The following is a 22,377-nucleotide window of genomic DNA, read 5'->3' on the forward strand; positions in this document are numbered from 1 at the left end:
GTGGGCGTCGTCCGGTCTGACCGGGGAGTGTCCTGAGCCGCGGGACACATGTCCTGTGCTGCAAGGGGTGTGTCTCGAGCTGCGGGACACGTGTCCTGGGGTGCAAGGGGAGTGTCCCGAGCCGCAGAGCACGTGTCCCGGGCTGTAAAGGGCTGTCCTCAACTGCAGGGCACACGTCCTGGGCTGCAAGGGACCTGTCCGGAGCTGCGGGGCACGTGTCCCGGACTGCAAGGGGCTGGTCCTCAAATGCAGGGCACGTGTCCTGGGCTGCCGGGGGCCTATCCGGAGCTGCGGGGCCCGTGTCCCGGGCCGCAAGAAGCCTGTCCCGAGTTGCGGGGCCCGTGTCCCGGGCTGCAGGGGCCCTGTCCCGAGCTGCGGGGCCCGTGTCCCGGGCCGCAAGAGGTGCGTCCCGAGTTGCGGGGCACGTGTCCCGGGCTGCAGGGGGCCTGTCCCCAGCTGCGGGACCCGTGTCCCGGGCCGCAAGAGGTGCGTCCCGAGTTGCGGGGCCCGTGTCCCGAGCTGCAAGAAGCCTGTCCCGAGCTGCGGGGCACGTGTCCCGGGCTGCAAGAGGCCTGTCCCGAGTTGCGGGGCACGTGTCCCGGGCTGCAAGGGCCCTGTCCTGAGTTGCGGGGCCCGTGTCCCGAGCTGCAAGAAGCCTGTCCCGAGCTGCAGGGCCCGTGTCCTGGGCTGCAAGGGGCCTGTCCCCAGCTGCGGGGCCCGTGTCCCGGGCCGCAAGAGGTGTGTCCCGAGTTGCGGGGCCCGTGTCCCGAGCTGCAAGAAGCCTGTCCCGAGCTGCGGGGCACGTGTCCCGGGCTGCAAGAGGCCTGTCCCGAGTTGCGGGGCACGTGTCCCGGGCTGCAAGGGCCCTGTCCTGAGTTGCGGGGCCCGTGTCCCGAGCTGCAAGAAGCCTGTCCCGAGTTGCGGGGCACGTGTCCCGGGCCGCAAGAGGCCTGTCCCGAGTTGCGGGGCCCGTGTCCCGGGCCGCAAGGGGCCTGTCCCGAGTTGCGGGGCCCGTGTCCCGAGCCGCAAGAAGCCTGTCCCGAGCTGCGGGGCACGTGTCCCGGGCTGCAAGAGGCCTGTCCCGAGTTGCGGGGCACGTGTCCCGGGCCGCAAGGGGCCTGTCCCGAGTTGCGGGGCCCGTGTCCCGAGCCGCAAGAAGCCTGTCCCGAGCTGCGGGGCCCGTGTCCCGGGCCGCAAGAGGCGTGTCCCGAGTTGCGGGGCCCGTGTCCCGAGCCGCAAGAGGCCTGTCCCGAGCTGCGGGGCCCGTGTCCCGGGCCGCAAGAGGCCTGTCCCGAGCTGCGGGGCCCGTGTCCCGGGCCGCAAGAGGTGTGACCCGAGCCGCGGGACCCACGTCCCGGGCTGCAAGGGGTCCGGCCCCAGCTGCGGGGGGCGTGTCCCGGGAGGGGGGCGTGTCCCGGGCGGGGCCGGGCTCGCCCCCGTCGGCGTTTAAACCCCCGTGCGTCGGGCGCGCGCGCCGAGAGCTCCCTGGCCGGGGGGCTGCGACGACCCCCTGCGCGCTCCGCTCCGCTCCGGGCCTCCCTCCCCCTCTTGGATTACAAATCCGCCCCGAATGACCCAACGGGACCGCGGCCATGGGGAAACTCCAGTCCAAGCCCGGTAAGAGCCGCCGCCCGGCGGGGGTGGGGAGGGAGGGGAGGGGGAGGACCCGGGTTCGAATCCCGACACCGCCCCTCGTCCGGCCGGGTGACCCCCGGCCAGGTGGCTTCCCCGGACCTCGATCTGTAGCAGGGGGACGGATCCTCCGCCTCTCCCCTCCCCCGTCCCCGGTTAGGACGACGCTTAGCACAGCGTTTAGCGCCCGGATACGGTGATGATGATGATGATTGTCTGCTTGTGTCCCTTTCCGGTCCTGGTCCTTCGAGGACAGCAGCGGCGGCCATCAGGAGGAGAGAGAATCCCGAAGGTGAGACCGATGGTCCTCCTCCCTTCCAGGCGGGTGGAGGGGGAGCTCACTCTGTGCGGAGCGCTGCGCTGAGCGCCGCGGAGGGGGACGCATAGGGAATTCACAGCATCAGAAACGGGAAGTGGAAATAATTAATGTGGGTATTAAGCGCCTACTATGTGCCGAGCACCGTTCTAAGCGCTGGGGGAGACCCGGGGGGAGGGGGGAGATCAGGTGGTCCCACGGTGGGGCTCACGGTCTTCATCCCCATTTTACGGATGAGGTCGCTAGAGGCCCAGAGAAGTGAAGTGACTTGCCCAAGGTCACACAGCAGACAGATGGCAGAGCCGGGATTCGAACTCATGACCTCCGACTCCAAAGCCCGTGCTCTTTGAGCCATGCGAGGCAGTCATAAGGAGAGACGATCCCCGTCCACACTGAGCTACGGTCCTTACGGCTACTCAGTGTGTACAGGACACCGTGCTGAGCGCTGCCCACACCGAGCTACGGTCCTTACATTTACTTACTGGGTGCAGAGCACTGTGCTGAGCGCTGGGGAGAGGACGTTGCAGCAATAAGGAGAGACGATCCTCGTACACGGTGAGCTACAGTCCTTATGACTGCTTACTGTGTGCGGAGCACTGTGCTGAGTGCTGGGGAGAGGACGTTGCAGCCATAAGGAGAGACGATCCCTGCCCACACTGAGCTACAGCCCTTATATTTACTTACTAGGTGCAGAGCACTGTGCTGAGCGCTGGGGAGAGGACAGTGCAGCCATAAGGAGAGACGATCCCGGCCCACACTGAGCTACGGTCCTTAGGTCTACTCAGTGTGTGCAGAGCACTGTGATGAGCGCTTGGGAGAGAACAAAGCAGCCATAAGGAGAGACAGTCCCTGCCCACATTGAGCTACAGTCCATACATTTACTTACTGGGTGCAGAGCACTGTGCTGAGCGCTGGGGAGAGGACAATGCAGCCGTAAGGAGAGACGATCCCTGCCCCCACTGAGCTACAGCATTTACATCTCACTGTAAGAGATCAGTGTGTGCAGAGCACTGTGCTGAGCACTTGGGCAAGGACAATACAGCGGTAGAGGCAATCCCCGCCCACGCTGAGCCGACAGGCCAGAGGGATGCTGCAGGATGCTGAGGACCGCTCGGCCCCCCCCCCCCCCCCATTTTATTGAGTCAGTCGTATTTATTGAGCGCTGACTGTGTGCAGAGCACTGTGCTGAGCACTTGGGAGAGGACAGTACAACGATCAATGGATGCATTCTCCACCTGTGCTGAGTTTACAGTCTAGAGGCAGTCAATCATATTTCCCCAATCTCTGGCTTTATCCGAGCCCCTGCCACAATTCCGTGCTTTATCCGAGTCCCTAAACCTCATCCGAGCCCCGATCCAATCCCAAATTTTCACCTAGCCCCTACTCCAATCCCACACTTTATCTGAGCCCCTACTCCAATCCCAAACTCTATCCTAGCCCCTACTCCAATCCCTCGCTTTATCTAAACCCCTACTCCAATCTCTCGCTTTATCCAAGTCCCTACCCCAATCCCACGCTCTATCCTAGCCTGTACCCCAATCCCACACTTTATTTTAGCCCCTACTCCAATCCCACGCTTTATCCGAGTCCCTACTCCAATCCCTTGCTTTATCCGAGCCCCTACCCCAATCCCACGCTTTATCCTAGCCCTCACTCCAATCCCAACCTTTATCAACTGCTTAGAACAGTGCTTGGCACACAGTAAGCGCTTAACAAATGCCATCGTTGTTATTATTTTTATTATCTGAGCCCCTACCCCAATCCCATGCCCTAGCCGAGCCCCATCCGAGCCCCTCGCTAAATCCGAACCCCCAGCCCCACGCCCCATCCCCATCAGCTCCGCCACGGTGCCCCAGAGAATGGGCAGGGAGAGTCCTCTCCCTCTCCGAGCACGGGCCTCCCCTGCCCACCGGACTCCGAGCTCCTTGCGGTCTCGTCCCTCCTTCAGCCGGCCGTGACCGGAGAGAACTCGAAGCCTCTTATGACAATATTAGTGTTGGGGAAGGTGTCGGGGGGGGGGAAGGGGCTCAGTTGGGAATGCAGGCTGTGGGAGACCAGCCCAACTCCCCTCCCAGACCCTCGGAGATCAGGTGTCCTCCCCACTGTCTCCTCCCGCCCCCTGCCCCTCGCTCAGGCCCAGAGCCCGGGGTCCGCAGCTGCCTCCGGTGAGCCCGGGCCTGAGACGGAGAGCCGAGCCCGGGAGAAACGGTCTCACGTCCTCCTCTCCTTCCTTTTCCTTCGGGGTCTGCGGCCGTGGGGGCGGACCGCCTCGGTGCCGTAGGGGACAGCTTCGTGGCCAACTCCTACAGCAGCAGCCGGAAAGGCTTGGAAGAGGGAGACAGATTCAGCGGCCTGGAGCATAAAGCCAAGGACAGGCAGGTAAGAGAGACCCCTCTCTCCCCCTCCCCAGATACCAAGTTATGGCATTTGGTAAGTGCTTACTGTGTGCCAGGCACTGTACTAAGCGCTGGATGATGCGGGGGGGACACTTGGCGAGGCAGGGTGATTTTCAAGAGCCGTCCCTGGCCTCAGGGCAGGCTTGGAGGGTGAAGAACCAGGGCTGTTCAACCCTTGGCGGTCGGCGGTCGCTTCTTCAGGAAAGCCCAGCTCTGTCTGTCTTCAGAGCTGCCGTCCCACAGCCCACCCCCACGTGATGACTGTCCAGATTAAAGCCCGATAAATTTGAGGAGAGGTTCAAAGCTCTGGTTCTGAGCAGTGCCGTGCTTCTGGGTTTCTGGGTGGACGGATGGAAGGGCTTGTTTGAATCTTTAAGAAACTTCAGCTGTTGGCCCAGTTGGAGAAAACCGCCCCTTTTCGCAAGATCCCTTGCTCGCTGCGACCTTCGCCGATCCAGTGAACCTTGCCCAAAAAAATCCTTCGCCTCCGCTGCTGGCTTAGAGGGTCCGCTCGTCGCATGCCCCCGGTTTAGTGGACTCTCCAACAGGCAGGCGCTCCAAGTCCCCGACCTGGGAGACATCGGGATCGGATCGAGTTTTTGATTAGGAGACTCTGCCTCCTTTCGGAAGAGGTCACCGTTCGCAGTTCCGGTGCTCCGTGAAAGAGCTTTTCTTCCTACTTGGGTCTTTCCTCCCCTCTCTCTTTGAGGTGTGCTGATGAGGGATGGATGTGATGAAGGGGTAGACTCTTGACCAAAGTGGGTTTTTGGAGTTTTTTTTATAGGCCAGGGTACCCTCCTCTTGAAAGCCATTAGATTCTGCCTGAAGGCAGGGCTTTATCCCTCCCTACCTATAGAAGCTGATGGGATACTCAGACGCAGGCCCAGGGAGAGCATCCTACTATGAAATGAAAAGGCTTTTCACAGATGAGCAGACGGAACCTCTTCTTTGGATTTGAACTTGGAACTTGGCTGACTTTTTCTGGTCAGTTAACGCTATTTCCTTCGCTAGCCGAGAGAATGTGCCTTAATTGAAGATCTAGAGAATAGTTGGTAATGGACTTTTCATGGTTGTATGTCTTAGGGGAATTCCCATTCCTAATGAATCAGAAGTGATTAAGATACGTGCATTTTTGATTGAATTTATAAAGATTCTATCGATCAGTCGTATTCATTGAGTGCTCACTGTGTGCCGAGCACTGTACTAAGCACTTGGGAGAGTGTAGTAAAACAGAGTTGGTAGACATGTTCCCTGCCCACACAAGCTCACAGCCTAGAGAAGGAGCAGCTATAAATAAATGAATTAAGAAGTGCTGTGGGGCTGGGGGTGGGTTGAGAGATTGGGAGAATGGAAAACGGGGGCTTAGTCGGGGAAGACCGCTTGGAGGAGGCGTGCTTTTAATAAGGCTTTGAAGGTGGGGAGAGTGACGGTTTGTTGGATGTGAAGGTGGAGGGGAGTTCCCGGGCAGAGGCAGGACGTGAGCTGGGACCGGTGTTGAGGTAGATGACGTGTGACAGGTAACCATTTTAGCCATCCCTCTGTCTCTCAGGAGGTTTAAGTCTAAACTGGATTGTAACCTCCTCGGGAGCCGGGGTCATGCCTCCTAACTCTATTGTTATCATCTTCTAAGAGTCTACTGCAGTGCTCTGCACACAGTAAATGCTCAATAAATACCCCCGATTGATAGAAACCGCCCAAGACTGAGGCCATCTGTCCTGCAGGGGAAATAAATGATTGGTCATTTGCCCTAACTCTTTTTCAAAATCATTTTCGAGAACTACCTGTAGCTGCTTTTTGGATTAGGGTAGGTGGTGACACTGAGACGAATATTGGTGATGCAATAGCCTGAGACAGGTACTTAGAAATTATTGTAATGTCACAAAGTTGTGGTGTTGAGGGCTGTGTCTGTTGATTGAAGGGACTAAATTGCTTGTTTACTGTAAATTTATAGTAATGGTCACATAAGGAAAGGTCACTGGAGATTTTAAATTCAGTGCTGAGAGTGAATGGCGTCACTTGGAATGGTGTTGTGTGTAATTTTACCTGGTATGAAAACTCACCTGAAGAATTTTATCAGTGCTTCATCATGCTTTATGTATTGCCTCTTGCTCCCAGCAAACATGAGCAACCCTCCCTTGATTCTGAAGAAACTAGCATGGCACCACTCATTTGAAAACTGAACACCACGCTATGGGAGTGTTTACTGAGGGAGAGGGGGTTCATTCATTCAGTTGAATTTATTTAGTGCTTACTGTGTGCAAAACAGCGTACAAAATGCTTGGGAGAGTACAGTATAATAATAGACATATTTCCAGCCCACAACAGGCTTACAATCTGGAGGGGTCGATAGGCATTAATATGCTGCGTGACCTTGGTTAAAGTGAGGTAAGTCACTTAACGTCTCTGGGCCTCAGTTACCTCGTCTGTAAAATGGGGATAAAGACTGTGAGCCCCACGTGGGACATGGACTGCATCCAAATCCGCTTAGCTTGCATCTACCCCAGGGTTTAATACAGTGCCTGGCACCGAGTAGTCAAAAAGCAAGTGTCACTAAAAAAGAAAAGGAGTCCTGGGTTCTAATCCCAGCCTCGCCACTTGCAGACAAACGGCGGACCTGGGATTAGAACTCAGATGACTTATTCCTAGGATGGGAGGAAGAAGCAGCAGAAATATCACCTGAAATATCGCAGCTGCTTGGGCCTTTTTGGGTGGGGTGAGCTGAAAGGAGTGATTGGAAAAAAAAAATCAGACCATTTTTTACCCAGATACCATAAATAATAATATTGCATTCCCCGGCCCTTTAAAGAAGTGCTAGTAATATGCTGCGTTTTCAAAGGCGACGATAGAGGAGGATCCCAGAAGCAGGGAATAAGACCGGTTTAGGCAATCCTGATGCTCCGTTGGATTCTCTTAAATGATTTCAATGAAGTGGCCTCTGGCTTTCCACTGAATTGAGCTGTAGCTTCATCGTATTTGCCCGCCGCTTCACCAAATGTGCTTCAAAGGCTGCCTTCAAAGACTGTCAGCGGGCTCCGAGTTCAACGGGCAGGAGGTTTGATCACTAACTCTGTGGCAGCTGGAGCTACGAAGTGGAGGCAGGTCAGGGGAGAAGTGAAAATCTCCATTGGCTTGATGCTTAGATACCTGTTCGACTAAGCCCAGTGAAGGTAGAGAAGCAGCCTGTCCTAGCGGAAAGAGCACAGGCGTGGGACCTGGGTTCTGATTCCGGCTTTGCCACTTACCCGCTCTGTGGCCTTGGGCAAGTCACTTCACTTCTCTGTCCTTCAGTTCCCTCATCTGTAAAAAGGGGATGAAGACTGTGATCCCCGTGTGGTACATGGACCGTGTCCAACCCGATCAGCTCGTATCTACCCCAGAATTCAGTACAGTTCCTGGCACACAGTAAAGCACTTAACAAATGCCATAAAAAGAATGCTTAACAAATACCATTAAAAAAAAGATGAACGTGGTTCTTAAAACATTTAAGCTACTGCCTGGGCTTCAAGCTGCTTCAAACGGGATCATCAATCATATTAATTTGTCTTGAGCTCTGACTGCGTGCAGAGAGTTGTACTGAGTATAATATAACAGAGCCGATAGACACATTCCTTGCCCACGAGAAGTTCACAATCTAGTGATTAAAATAAATTATGGGCATATACATAAGTGTTGTCGAGCAGAAGGTGGGTGAATTAGGGGTCCAAATCCAAATGCGAGGTCGACACAGAAGGGTGAGTCCCAAGAACGGTTTTGGAGTAGATGGTGGTGGTGGTAGTGGTATTTTTTGGATGATTTCCTCCACCCACCCTTAAAAGACATCCTTGCGTCCTCGTCCTTTTGAGGTTCCTTCACAGAACAGTGAACTTTACCTTCCTCAAATCACAGTAGAGGGATGGTTCTTCATTCAATTCATTCTGTCGTATTTCTTGAGCGCTTACTGGGCACCACGCACTGTACTCAGCGCTTAAGGGTCTTGCGGATAAGTATTTTAGAAGCTGCAGATTGTGGTGTTGCCGGAAGGAGATTTTAGCCACCGGTTTCCGTACTTCACATCCTGCATCCTTTAACCGCTCCCAGCCCTGCCTCCCTTATCTGTGGTGCTGGGACAAGAGAGAGTGTGGATAAATGAATTCTGCACACAACCCCAAAGTTTCGCCTTCCTCCCGCTACATTTTTTGATCACGTGATGACTCCGACATGCCCGGATTCTTTTGATTGTCAGCCTGGGCAGATGGCCTCTGGCTGGAACCAAGACTTGGCTCCATTTCCCTGAAGAGGATGGTGTGGCTAGGAGAACGATCGACCAATCATTGACGTTTATTAAGCACTTACTGTGTGTAGAGCCCTAAGCTCTTGAGCGAATGCGGTATAAGAGGGTTGGTAGACATGGCCCTTGTCCACGAGGAGTTTACAGTCTAGGGAGGGGCAGACGTTAAAAAAGATGGAGAAAATGGGAGAGGCTAAGGATCTGTACATAAGTGCTGTGGGGCTGATGGTGGGGTGACTATCAGGTGTTTAAGGGGTTCAGCTCCAAGTAGACGATGCAGAGAGAGGGGGAAATGAGGGCTTAGGGAAGGCCTCTTGGAAGAGATGCAGTTTTAGTGGGGCTCTGAAGATGTAACCCTGGGAATTTTGGATTCTATTATCTTCCTTTGCCTCCACTGAACAGAACTACCTCCGTTCTTGCTCTTGGGCCAAAGGAACTGCCATTTGGCATCTAGCTGTCTCCCTGAACCTCTTGAGGATGAATGCATCTGTTTGTGCATTGAGGTCCCAGGATGGAAGGTGCCACACTAAGACAAAAATGTAGGTAATGTTGCAGACCCCAAGACCCTCCGCCCTTGTGCGAGTTGTACTGTTTTTGATGGAGGTGGGTTAGCCATGAAAACCCATCCCTCCCACCCAAAAGTAGCCTAGGGCTCTGGGGCCTGCCTTTTGTGCCTAAAGGGGCTAATGACTGTGCAGAAAAGGCTGAAAGATAAGAGAGAGTCCAGGTGCAAGGCTTGTGTTTCCTGTCTATTGGCATTCAAGGGGCACCAGACCCCAGAGCCCAAGGAATAGCCTTTTCTACAGCCATATATTGCTGGACCATAAAACAGAAATGGCTTGAGGCCAGGCTAAATCCCATTAACATCTTTGTAGCAGCTGCACAAAGTACGTGAGGACTTTTCTTTGAAAGCCCAGACGTGGCCCTAGGTACTCTAAAAGAGCAGTGGGTTTTTTAGCTGTTTAATGTCATTTAGTTCCAGGTAAGCGGTGGAGTAGATTCCATGTGTGAAACTGGGATGGAAGGGATGACTGAGCCGCCTTGTGTTTTATAGCCAGGATTTTTCTCCCATCATCATTAATGGCAATTAATTGAATGCTTACTATGTGCAGAACACTGTACTCAGCATTAGGGAGAGTAAAATACAGCAGTCGGCCGACACGTTCATTCCCTGCCTACTACGAGTTTAAGTCTAATCTTCTTCTCTCTGTTAACTTCCTGTCCTGCCCCTGAATTTCCTGAATTTGCTTTCCCTGGGGATGCAGGGATGTGCCTTCTCCACTAGCCAAACTACTGTGTTCTAAACTCCAAGCAGTACGGCCTAGTGGAATGAGCCGGGGTTTAAGAGTCGGTGTACCTGGGTTCTATTCCCGGCTCTGCCACTTGTCTGCTGTGTGATCTTGGCCAAGTCATTTCACGTGTCTGTGACTCAGGTCCCTCATCTGTAAAATGGGGATTTAAGACTGTGAGCCCCTTGTGGGACAAGGGACTGTGTCCAACCCACTCGCCTTGTATCGCCTTGTGTGACTGTGGGCAAGTCACTGAAGTTCTTTGTGCCTCATTCACCTCATCTGTAAAATGGGGATTAAGACTGTGAGCCCCACGTGGGACAACCTGATTACCTTGTATCTACTCCAGAGCTTAGAACAGTACTTGGCACATAATAAGAGCTTAACAAATACTACTATTATTATTATTATCTAGTACAGTGCATGTAGTAAGCGCTCAACAAATGCCATTAAAAAAAAAAAAGCTTGGAAGATGAAATTCTGTATTTGCATTGCAAGGGCGGGGGGGATTTTGGACCTGGTGGGCCTAGTTTATCTCTCGTCATTTGACAGTTTGAGCAACAATCCGGAAGCGTGTTGTGAGTCTCCCCGACAGAGGCCATAGAATCCAGGCTTCCGCTAGGATTAAAGAGGCCCTGGTCCATTCTAGTTCCCCACTAGATTCCTGCAGGTGGTTTAGGAAGCCTCTCCCAGATGGGGTTTGATGATGGCTTGAGAGAATTGACTTCAGAAAACCCCCCCAGCTAGGTTTAGAAGGAAAAGTCTTATATAATCTTATGAAGTTCTTAAAGAAATTTTATCCAGAACTCTGTAGCGGCCCAGAGCGAAATGCGGTCGTGGCTCTGGGCCAGGGTTAGTGTGTGGTTTGTTCCTGAGCCCATAGAGATCTGGCAGTTGTTTCTAATAGACGCGAGCTATCGTGGAGCCGTCTCCCCCACTGCCTCCACCACACCGGAGAGCCTCTGGGCATTGTGGGAAGGCACGGAACGCAAAGGATTTATTCCCCAAACAATCCCAAATCAAGTCGGCTTTTCTCCTTCTGCAGAGCGTTTTAGACAACATCACGTGGGGCTCTACGATGTCATTTTCAGGCAGTAGAACAAGTGATCGAAGAGCCCTGGAATCAATCCAGGGGTGGTATTTATTGAGCGCTTTCTGGGCGCCGAGCACTGTACGAGGCACCTGGGAGAGAATGGTACAGTGGAGTTGGGCAACAATTTCCCTACCCGAATTCCAACTAACTGCTATCAAAGTGTTCCTTGGTGGTGGGTCTCTAAACATAGGAGCATCTTCAAATGGAAAATGACACCACGTTCATCGCGCCTACTGAAATCTTATTCCAGGGCAGACCTGGGTTTCCCTCTTGAGACAGATTCTAGAAAACCCTTTTGACCTTCTTGCCCAGATTCACACTCGTTTCCCAGCTTCTCTTACTCCCCTGTTTTCTTTCTCCCCGGCAACTGATCGTTCTCCTTTCTGCCTCGAAATAAAACTGATGGCCACTTATTTCTTCCACGCTTCCTGCTTTCTCCGGGTTTCTCAGAGACCGCATGCCATTCCTTTTTATTTTGATGGCATTTCTCAATTGAACTCAATCCCACCGTAACCCCTCCCCTTGCAGATTTTTCTCTGAACGGTCCTTGAAAGTTCAGGACCATTTTTACGACGTTAGTTTGCATTCGGATTTCAACCCCTTATTCACCCTACCCTCCGCCTCACAACCCTCATGTACAGATCCCTGAGTTTATTTTAATGTGTGTTCTCCCCTCTAGACTGTCAGCTTGTTATGGGCAGGGAACATGCCTTACCATCCCTGTTGTATAGCACTCTCCCGAGCACTTCGTACAGTGCTCGGCACATAGTAGGCACCCAGAAAGTACGATCGATTGATCGACAGCGCGTGGAAAAGAACTGGCTGGGTGTCTTCCAGAAAGGGGGCTGATAAGGGTGTATGTGGAGAGGTTGAGTTTAGTGTGTAAATTTTTAACAGCTGTAATCTGTTGCCTTCTCAATTTCCGTGATTGAGGAGGGTGGGCTGGAGGCTGGGGGGAGTGTTTTGTTTGTAAATCCTCACTTGGCTCTCTTGCCATTGAACTGAAGTTCCAACATTCTCCCAAGGAGCTTTCTCGTTCCAGGATTTAGCAGCCGGACGACATGAGATTCATGTTGTTCGGGTCCCGCTTGTCAGCCACATCGGTCTGTTTTAGGAGGTTGTAAAGAAGTCCCCGGGGACAGATGGTAAAAGCCCTTTCAAGTTGGAGTTCAACTCTGAATTGTTTTGATTATGGAAACTTTATTGAGCTGGGATCCCGGTCAACTCAGTCGTACTGGTCCGTAGGAAATACTTCTTCCAGACAGAGCGAGACATATTGAAGCCCCATGGCCCAGGATTTTGCTTTTCTAGGAAAACAAGTTAACGTTTGCCCGAACCGAGCTTAATCCCTCAGTCACTCGGCCCTATAAAACATCAGGTACTGTCTCTCTTGATGCTCTTTGCACGGTGCAAATGAGTTAAAGCAGTCCCATTTTCCGTCTTAGCAAAAACGCCACCAACTTTATTAGGTAGAGAAGCTTTTTCATTTGTGCACAGAAAGAAAGAGAGCCTGCTTTTCTTTCCTAAATATATTGCAGAGAATACTGAGACCGGGTACCCCTGGAGCCTCTAAACCTATAAACAGATGTCAAATATGACAAATGGCCATAGAGGATATTAAAGTCTTAAAACCTTATTTCAGAGTCCAGACTCATCTATTTATCAACATTCCAAGTTAAGTAACTCAACCCCTCTGTTAAAACTGTTTGGCTTTCACCCTCTAATCAAAGCACTCTCTTGGTTTTCTCTGTTATTTGTGCACTCGCTCACCATCATTTAGAGAGTAGACATCTTTTCCCCTCCAAAAATACGGCATCTTTCAGCGTCATCCGTCCAGCAAATAGTTGGAGCCTGAGGAATTTTCTAATACTAGAAGCATCAAGAACTTTGAAAATTGGCTTGTCGTTCTGCCAGAAGGTCATCAGTCAGCCGGTCGATTGTATTTATTGAGCGCTTACTCTCGGTAATAGAGCACTGTATGAAGAGTACAATATAACTATATAACATATAACTATATATATACTATATAACTATATATTCCTGCCCACAATGAGTTTACAGCCTAGAGGGGGAGACAGACACTAATATAAATAAATAAAATGACAGATAGGTACATAAGTGCTGTGGGGCTGGGAGGGGGGACGAATAAAGGGAGCAAGTCAAGGTGATGCAGAAGGGAAGGGGAGAAGAGGAAAGGAGGGCTTAGTCAGGGAAGGCCTCTTGGTCACAGCAGACCTTTCATTCTACGCTATTTTTATTTTCTGTCTGCTGGATTCTTTTCTGGCCCTGTCCTACTAAACGCCTAGAGAGTGGGGATCCTGTTGCTTAATCAATTGTATTTAGTGAGCGCTTACTGTGTACAAAGCACTGTACTAAGGGCATGGGATGATACAGTACAACAACAAATACATCCCTGCCCACAGTGGGTTCACGGTCTGGAGGCTTTGCATCAGGGTCCAGAAATGCACTCTGTCCATAGTAGATGCTCAATAAATACTGATGAGAAGAGGAGGGGAATTAAGGCACTGGGTAAAAACTGAATAGTTTGCTGTGATGGGAAAAAAATGGGCTTTGCCATGATGCAATGAGAAAGCTACCGAAGATCATGTGGGGCAGCTTTTTTGACCCAAGTTCGGCACTGCTCGGAGTTAAGCAAATCTGGGTTCGGTCGACGGGGATGCTGAATGGGTCGAGGTATCCAAATAGCACTGCTTTTTTTTTTTTAAATGGCATTTGTTAAGTACATACTGTGTGCCAGGCACTGTTCTTAGCTCTGGGGTAGATACAAGCTAATCAGGTTTGACATAGTCCATGTTCCAGATGGAGCTCAGAGTCTTCATCCCCATTCTACAGATGAGGTAACTCCAGCACAGAAAAGCTGTGCACAACAGACGAGTGGCAGAGCCGGGACTGGTACCAGGTCTTTCTGACTCCTAGGCCTGTGCTCTATCCACTAGGCCACGCTGCTTCTCATCAGGGAACCGGGAATGTGTTAGCAATAGTTTATTCAGTAGCAGGGTGTTTGTTTCTCAGGTGTGGTGGAGACTGGGTTTTAAGCAAGAACTAAAATTCTTATCTGGAACCAAAGCTGGATCTCTTTCCTGAGCCACCTGCATCCAGCCTGCTTAGGTTGTATCTACCCTGGCAGTTAGAACAGTCCTCGACGCGTAGTAAGCACCTAACGAATACTATCATCATCATTTCATCCTGCTGGGCATGAGAATCGACCGTCTCAACAGAACGCTTTCTGGGTGTTGGGCCCTCTACTAGGCACTTGGGGACATTCTGAAGGTGCAAAAGTCACTATCTCTGCTTTGGTGGGGTTGGGGGGACAACAGACACAAACTGACAAATACAGCGTCGTGAACAGAATAGATGGCAATAATAAGCAGAAGTAAATGTATGCTTCCCAGTTGGCTGGCTTGACCCAAAGACGAGGATGGTGAGGGTTAAATTGGGGTAGCATGGCTTAGTGGAAAGAGCCTGGGAGTCAGAGGACCTGGGTTCCAATCCCGGCTCTGCCAATTGTCGGCTGTGTGAACTTGGGCAAGTCACTTCACTTCTCTGTGCCTCAGTTACCTGATCTGTAAAATGGGGATTACGACTGTGAGCCTTATGTGGGACTGTGTCCAACCTGATTAACTTGTACCTACTCCGTTGATTAGAACAGTGCTTGGCACATAGTAAGTGCTTAACAAATACCATAAAAAAGCATGCCTCCTAGAGGGGGTGACTTTCTAGATGGGGTTAAAACAAACCCCCTAAAGCTTTGGCAAGGGGATAGTCCTTCATAAAGACAATTTCTTACCCGTCTTTAACTTGTAAAAGCTTTCCAAAATCCAGTTGGAAAATGTCACTGAGTTGTTATCTAATTCTTTTTTGGGGGGAGGGGGGAAATTTTTGGAGGGTTTTTCTTCCCTTTAAAAGGTTTGGGGTTTGTTTTTCCATTTCTAAAGCCAATCACTGTAATTCCGCCTCATTGTTTGTGTTGGAAGAGCGGTGTGCAGTTTTTACCGAGGTCCAATGGCCCCGTGTTTAATAGCCCTAATAAAAGTGCTTCCCCCCTGTATTCATCTGAAAACAGAAAATGTATTTAAATATGATTGAAACTTTGAGCGCTTGTTTCCTCTCGCTCCAAATGAAATAGTAAAGATTTTTACAAGGGCAAAAAGAAGGTTGGTGGGTAGGTAAGAAGCGGTGCCCCACTGCATGGCCCAGAGCAGTTTGGAAGTCGGGTTGGGGGTGGGTGGGGGGGGGAAGGGGGTGGTGGACGAAAGCTTTCTCAAACAGTTGGCTAATTGGAGTTTCCAGCTGCTCCACATAAACTTCAAAGTGCTTTAAAGAGGAGAACTTTAGGCCCCAATCTATCATTAGGAGTGATGATTCTTGCCTGCCACCAGCTGCTCCTCCTTCCCATCTCCTCCTTGTCTGGAAGAGGCAAAAAAGAAAAGAAAAAAGGACACGAATGCTGTGCCTTGAAGGCAGTGCTGACGCTTGCCTCAAGCTCTGGGTACAAGAAGCCTGGCAAGCCTCACCCAGCTGGAGGGCAGTTTCCCAGAAGGGCGAGCGTCCCGTTGGATTCTGCCCAGAAAGGGGTGGAGATCATCCCCCGTGGGTAGAATGTCCTCTTCTCCACATCACTCCTTCCCTCCAGAATAATAATAATAATGTTGGTATTTGTTAAGCGCTTACTATGTGCCGAGCACTGTTCTAAGCGCTGGGGTAAACACAGGGGAATCAGGTTGTCCCACGTGGGGCTCACAGTCTTAATCCCCATTTTACAGATGAGGGAACTGAGGCACTGAGAAGTTAAGTGACTTGCCCACAGTCACACAGCTGACAAGTGGCAGAGCTGGGATTCGAACTCATGAGCCCTGACTCCAAAGCCCGTGCTCTTTCCACTGCGCCACGCTGCTTCTCCAGAGCCTCGCAACTGTCCCCGCAGGAAAGACGCCCTCACATACTTATCCCGAAAGGGAAAATGGAGTCATGGGATTACATAAATGGGAAATCGTTCAGATGACTAGCATCCTGTGGCCGCTCTTCTGATCCTTCTTCCGCTTGATTGATTCCTACTTCCCTTCCATATCCCACTGTGACTCTTCCAACTTCCCACCGGCTAACCTATTAACTCGCGGCCTTATCTGACAGTATTTTGCACCCTCCTCTCCTTTGGATACCTACTCTTCCTAAGTCTCTCCCCATTTCCGTGTGGCTGAATTTATACCAGGTGGGAGAGTCAGGCAAAAGGATTTTCGAACAGGAAATGTTAGGAATGTTAGAAGTGGAATGAGGATGGATGTCCGGGAACTCAACGACCACAGCGTTCCTCTAAGCATCATGTTTTCACTGTCATATGCATGACCATCGATCAGTCAGGACCCAGGAATCGTTTCTAACAACTCTATTGAGGTGTACTCTCCCAAGTGTTTAATACAGTACTTTTCACAAAATAAGCACTCCATAAATAACATTGATGGCTAGGCCACGCTGAAGCACCTAAAATATAACCTTCGTTCCAACTGATTTAAGCATCCTAAAGAGAAGGAAAAAATAAGCAATTGTCGGCAAGACAGGAATAAGTACAACAGCCATGTTCCCTTTCTGAAAATAAGGGCTCTTCACCTAAAAAAACAACCCGTTACTAAAAGTATTCAGTTCTTGAGTGTTTACTAATCTTGTTCACTAAAGATGGAAGCAGCAGACTCCTTCAGCATGTGGAAGCCTCAATATTGAACGTTGCTAACTGTAAAAATATGCCATCACTCCCCCAACATCTCCTCCAAGCTGGAATTTAGACTTCTGGATTATAAATACAGGAGTGTGCTATGATCCCTCTCCATGGAGAGGGACACATGGTGCCCAATTATTATTAGAATTTGGCATTGTCTGATATTTATTTTTTTCTATTTAAATGTTGCCTTTTCTCCTTACCGTCTCCACTAAGCTTACGATGCCTTTGGAGGGTTATGAGGGTGGTAACCTCCACCCACCCTCTCCCTGACTGCTTTCTCGAGACCGTAAAGTCATTATGGGCAGGGAATGTGTCTGCTAATTCTGTTGTAGTGTGCCTCTCCCAAGCGCTCAGTACAGTGCTCTGCACATAGCACTCAAATAAATACCATTGATTGACGAGGGTTACTCGTAGGCTAGACCTGCCTGATCGTTCTCCATGCACACAGATGAATAACTTCAGGGAGTTGGAATTTAGGATCCAAAAGTATTTGTGACCAAAACGTCCTGTCGTTGTTTGGTTCTTCCATGCCTGGGGAAGCAAACCTGTTTCTAATAGCTTTTAGCTTTATTAACTCCAGGGACCATTTACAGAACCAAGGGGGGAAAAATAAACAAATGACCAGAGCACTCATCTGGCCCCTCGACTGCCCTGGTGGCTGTCTTTCACATTTCGAAGGATTTTCACGGCCCCTCTCAGTCCCCTCAGAACAGACAGTTTGAAGGAGTTTCAGTGCTTAGAACAGTGCCCAGCACATAGTAAGCTCTTAACAAATACTATTTTTTTTTTTTAATAAAAAAGGAGCACAAACTGGGCAAACTGTGAACTTTTAGCCCTGTGGCTGAGAAGCAGCATGGCCTAGTGGATAGAACATGGGCCTGGGAATCAGAAGGACCTGGGTTCTAATCCCAGCTCCACCACTTGTCTACTGTGTGATCTCGGGCAAGTCAACTTCTCTGTGCCTCAGTTACCTCATCTGTCAAATGGGGATTAAGACTGTGAGCCCCTTGAGAGATAGGGACCGTGTCCAACCTGATTTGCTTGTATTCACTCCAGCACTTAGTACAGTGCCTGGTACATAGTAAGCGCTTAACAAATATCCCTATTATTATTACTCAGGCTGTGGTCACCATCCACAAAGGGGGTCACGTGACTCTCTTTGTTCCCATGTCGTCCTGGAGTCCTAGGCATGCCTGAAGTTGGCTTTTCAGACTCTAAACTACCGTCCAGTCTTTCGGGTGAAGAGAGAACATAAGTTGTGCCAGATTTTGAGCTCGTGGAAAAAAATATGTTTTTAATCCATCGGTACCAATTTAACAGAACAGATTTAATTGGAGCGCATGTTAAAAGCTTGATAGATTTATTTTAAGCAAATTAATTGTAAGCAGCTGTTCATGTTACTTCCGCGTGTCAGGGCCGAGCGATGGAACAGAACGCTGCTTTGCCGTTATTTGGTGAAGCTTAATTGTTTCAAGGCCCGAAGGATTTTTAGAGAAGCAGCATGGCCTAGTGGATAGAGCACAGGCCTGGGAATCGGAGTGACCCAGGTTCTTATCCCGGCTTTGCCACTTGGCTGCTGTATGACCTTGGGCAAGTCACTTCACTTCTCTGGGCCTCAGTTAACTCATTTACAAATTGAGGATTAAGCCTGTGAGCTCCACGTGGGACAGGGACTGTGTTCAAACTGATGAACGTGTATCTACTCCAGTGTTCAGCACAGGACTTGACACACAGTAAGTGCTTAACAAATAGCAAAAAAAAAAAATTAGCTGTTATCAAAAGCTTCAAGAAGGAGGAGATTTTCAATATCAATGATTTTTTTGCCTGGGTGGAGATTTCTTCACCTGGGGCTCTCAGACCATGATGAATTTGTATTTCCACAGGAATCACCCAGTTACTTGATCTATCAATCATATTTGTTGAGCGCTTATTGTGCTTGAGAGAGTACAGTATCGCAGAGTTAGTAGCCTGGTTCCCTGCCCACATGAAGCCTACAGACTAGAGGGGGAGACAGACTTTAATAAAAATAAATTATGGATATGTTCGAAAGTGCTGTGGGACTGAGGGAGAGTTACTAAAGTGCATAAATCCAAATAATAATGATGATGATGGTATGGTACTGTACTAAGCGCCGGGGTGGCTACAAGCAAATCAAGTTGGACACAGTCCAATTCCCCCTTTTACAGATGAGTAGCTGAGGCAGGGAGAAGTGAAATGCTTTGCCCGAGGTCACACAGCAGGGATTAGATCCCACTTCCTTCTGACTCTAGCCACTAAACCATGCTGCTTCCCTCACTGCGCACATTTGACAAACACAGATTCAGAGACTCCCACACTTACAGTGACACTATGGTTCCCTCTAACACCCACAGGCCTGCCCTCAGTGGAGCTGAGCCACGAGTAGGAGGAGTAGGATGAGAAGCAGTGTGGCCCAGTGGAAAGAACACAGGTCCGAGAGATAGGAGCTCTGGATTCTGATTCCAATTCCTCCAAGTGCCTGCTGTGTAGCCTTGAACAAGAGATTTAACTTTTCTATATTTGGAACTAATGATGGGTGGTGGGAATAATAAGAAGAAGAACTGTGGTATTGGTTAAGCACTTACTAGGTGCCAGGCACTATACTAAGCTCTGGGGTGGATACGCGCAAATCGGGTTGGACACAGTCCCTATTTCTCATGAGGCTCACAGTCTTCCCAGCCAGGGCAGAAAAGAATGACTTTTGGAGCAAGTGGCCCTAAAAATAATTGTGGTATTTAAGTATTTACTATGAACTAAGTGCTGGGGTCAGCCATTTGTATTTATTGAGCACTTACTGTGGGCAGAGCACCGTATTAATTGCTCGGAAGAGGACGATATAATAACAGACACATTCCCTGCCCACAATGAGCGTAAAGTCTCATTGGGGTAGATAGAAGATAATCAGGTTTCAGATGGGTTTCACAATCTAAGCAGGAGGGAGAACAGTCACTGAATCCACATTTTGCATTTGAGGGAACTGACACATAGAGAAGTGAAGTGAGTTGCTCAAAGTGACACAGTAAGCCTGTGGTGGAGTCGGGATTGGAACCCAGGTTCTTCTGACTCCCGGGCCCATGTTTTTTCCACGCTGCTTCCCTAATCCTTAAACCCCATGCCCCCGATTTGGGTTGAGCCCCCTCCCCTCTAGGGATAGCCCTTGTAAATGCCGTGTCTGTGGGAAGCAGAAAAGTTGACATTTTAGGATCTGTACCAGGCTAAATAGAACAGAAATAAACGAGATGGCACACAACTTGGAACACTGTGTATTTGTAATAAAAAGACCTGGCGGCGGCTTGCAAGTCAGCTGCTTTCCAAAGTCTCTTTGGTTTGGACAGCTCCAAACTCATCACTGACACACGGGTTAGTTATGTTTTGGATTCGTCCATTCAACATAGGTACTTAATAGTTTAAGCTCAGAAAAGGTTGCAGTATTTTCTGAAGGCTCTGAAAGTAAAGAGTATCAAATACAGACAAATATTCTACCTTCTTTATCGGTGAGTGAACAGCAAAGCAAATCAGAGTCCTTGAGGCGTGGAAATCGTCAGTGTTCCAGAACTGTAATAATTCCCTCAATAATTTCCTCAACTCCACCCAATTATGGTAATCGTTAGTACAGGATTGATGATCTACCACAAAGTGTTGGAGACAAAGAGAATTTGGGCCCAGACGTTTGTTTTTCAGAGGATTTGTTAAGCGCTTATTAGGTGCCAGGCACTGTATTAAGCTTTGGGGGAGATATAAGATAATCAGGTTGGACGTAGTCCATGTCCCACATGGAGCTCACAGTTTTAATCCTCATTTAACAGATGAGGTGATTGAGGCCCAGAGAAGTGAAGTGGCTTGCCCAGGGTCACACAGCAAACAAGAGGCGGAGCTGGGATTGGAACCTGCGACCGTCTGACTCCCAGGCCCGTGCTCTATCTACTTGGCCACGCTGCTTCTCTGAGACAGTGCTCCCAAGCAAAAGTTCCGATGATCTCTGAGAAAGGGACTGAGGAACTGGTTAGAAACCGGGCCCCTCTGATTCCCAAGCCCGTGCTCTATCCATTAGGCCACACGTGTATGTGGGTTTATATTTTAGGTGGTCCCAAGGGGTGTCTTTGGAGGTTATTTGTTAACTTCACCCAGATAGAGAGAAGCCTGTGACTGTGATTCAGATTGTCTCCATTTATAGACCAGTCATTTTTCAGCTGAAAGAAATGTTGAAGGGAAGCAGATGCTAAAAGCAGAAGAGGGAAAAGTTTCAGAAGGGACAGGAAAAAATGAAAAATCCAATATCAGGGTCTTGCACTGCTTCCCAGTCCGAGTCAGGAGATGAGTTGTTAAAAGTGAGTTTCAGGAGGTTTTTGTCAGCCCGTTAAGAACAGAAAACTATTTGCATGAAGTTTCTTTCTCACTTCCATGCAGATGGGAATTTGGAGTTTAGGGTGAGTGGGGGTAGTCTGGCCGATTGCATTTTCCAAGCCCTCTCGGACTGCTTAAGCCATTAGCATGGTGTGGCGAAACAGGGTGGCCTAATGGATAGAGCAAGGGCCTGGGAGCCAGAAGGACCTGGGTTCTAATCTCAGCTCTGCCCCTTGTCTGCTGTGTGGCCTTGGGCAAAGCGCTTCGCTTCTCTGGGCCTCAGTTCCCTCATCTGGAAAATGGCGATTGAGACTGGGAGACCCATGTGGTACAAGGGACTGTATCCAAACTGATTTGTTAGTATCCACCCCAGTGCTTAGTACAGTGCCTGGCACATACTAAGTTTTTAACAAATACCACAATTACTACTATTACCCTTTCGGTCCACCCCCTCCATGTTTGGGTCCCATCAGCCGAGCCGAGGTTCGAGAGCGTGGTTTAGCCGGCCGCAGTGACTTCTGGAGGGGGCTCTGTTGTCTTGGAATGGCTTGCCATCTCCATGGCAGGGCTCCTTCTGAGCTCCGGCCCTAGTCCTACTCCTTTAATGTGTAGAAAGATCAGGGAGGGCCATGTACCCGACGGAAGCCGTGCTTTCCTCTCTTAACTGAAGACTAATCACCTAATTTCCAGTGGAAGTTGCTTGAGATATTTCCCTCCTCTTAATAAGTAATCCATTCCCTCCTCCTCGCCACCCCCTCCTCCCCAGGATTCCCCAGGAAAGCCCTAAAAAAGAAACAAGTTTTCCTTGGTTTAGGGTCATCTTGTTGGGATGCTAATTCGTAGGGTTCAAACCTGAATGTAATTAGATCTAACTAATGTCTTTCAGAAACCCAGATCTACCCTCAGAGTGAATTACATCAACTCCTCTAGTTTGTATGATCTCTCATCCTCTTTCATGTCCATGGAATATTTGGCAAGGAACTAAGCTGGCAGCCTTTTATGCCAACATTAAACAAATTGGGTCTGTTAGATCCTGTTTGTTACGCTGTAGCTAGAGTTTATTTATAATGATAGCCAGCTTTTGGCAGTTTGAAGCAGGAGGATTTATTTTCCTTTTGTTCTCTGCTGCATCTTCCCAGGGAAATTGCAACTAGTTAGAGCTATAAAATCATGGGTCAGGCAGAGAATATCTTGACAAGCAACCAAACGCAAATTGGAGATTACTTTTTATTTGACAGTTAAAATGTCAGGTCCATTTTGCCTGCAGTGTGAGGATAGAACTGGTTGC

General features: G+C 49.8%; 2 protein-coding genes across 4 annotated transcripts in view; both read left to right on the plus strand.

Moving 5' to 3' along the window:
• Positions 1–246: 246 nt before the first annotated feature.
• On the plus strand, positions 247–1,332 carry LOC114807552 (DBF4-type zinc finger-containing protein 2 homolog). The gene has a single exon (XM_029053602.1). The coding sequence runs from the start codon at positions 247–249 to the stop codon at positions 1,330–1,332; it is 1,086 nt and encodes a 361-aa protein (XP_028909435.1).
• Positions 1,333–1,482: 150 nt separating this feature from the next.
• NKD2 (NKD inhibitor of WNT signaling pathway 2) overlaps positions 1,483–22,377 on the plus strand; it is a 66,419-nt gene continuing 45,524 nt past the window's right edge. For 2 of the 3 annotated variants that reach the window (XM_029053907.1, XM_029053908.1), the window contains exons 1-3: positions 1,483–1,617; positions 1,884–1,924; positions 4,230–4,327. In XM_029053907.1, coding sequence (XP_028909740.1) covers positions 1,571–1,617; positions 1,884–1,924; positions 4,230–4,327 — 186 coding nt within the window. In that variant the 5' untranslated portion in view covers positions 1,483–1,570. The remainder of the gene's footprint in view (positions 1,618–1,883; positions 1,925–4,229; positions 4,328–22,377) is intronic. The other variant, XM_029053909.2, reaches the window with a different exon arrangement.

The sequence above is a fragment of the Ornithorhynchus anatinus genome, chromosome X3, assembly GCF_004115215.2.
Source record: "Ornithorhynchus anatinus isolate Pmale09 chromosome X3, mOrnAna1.pri.v4, whole genome shotgun sequence".
NCBI classification, from domain to species: Eukaryota; Metazoa; Chordata; class Mammalia; order Monotremata; family Ornithorhynchidae; genus Ornithorhynchus; species Ornithorhynchus anatinus.

Coding starts and splice junctions, on each gene's coding strand:
- LOC114807552 (XM_029053602.1), top strand. CDS start 247: ATGCAGGGCACGTGTCCTGGGCTGCCGGGGGCCTATCCGGAGCTGCGG.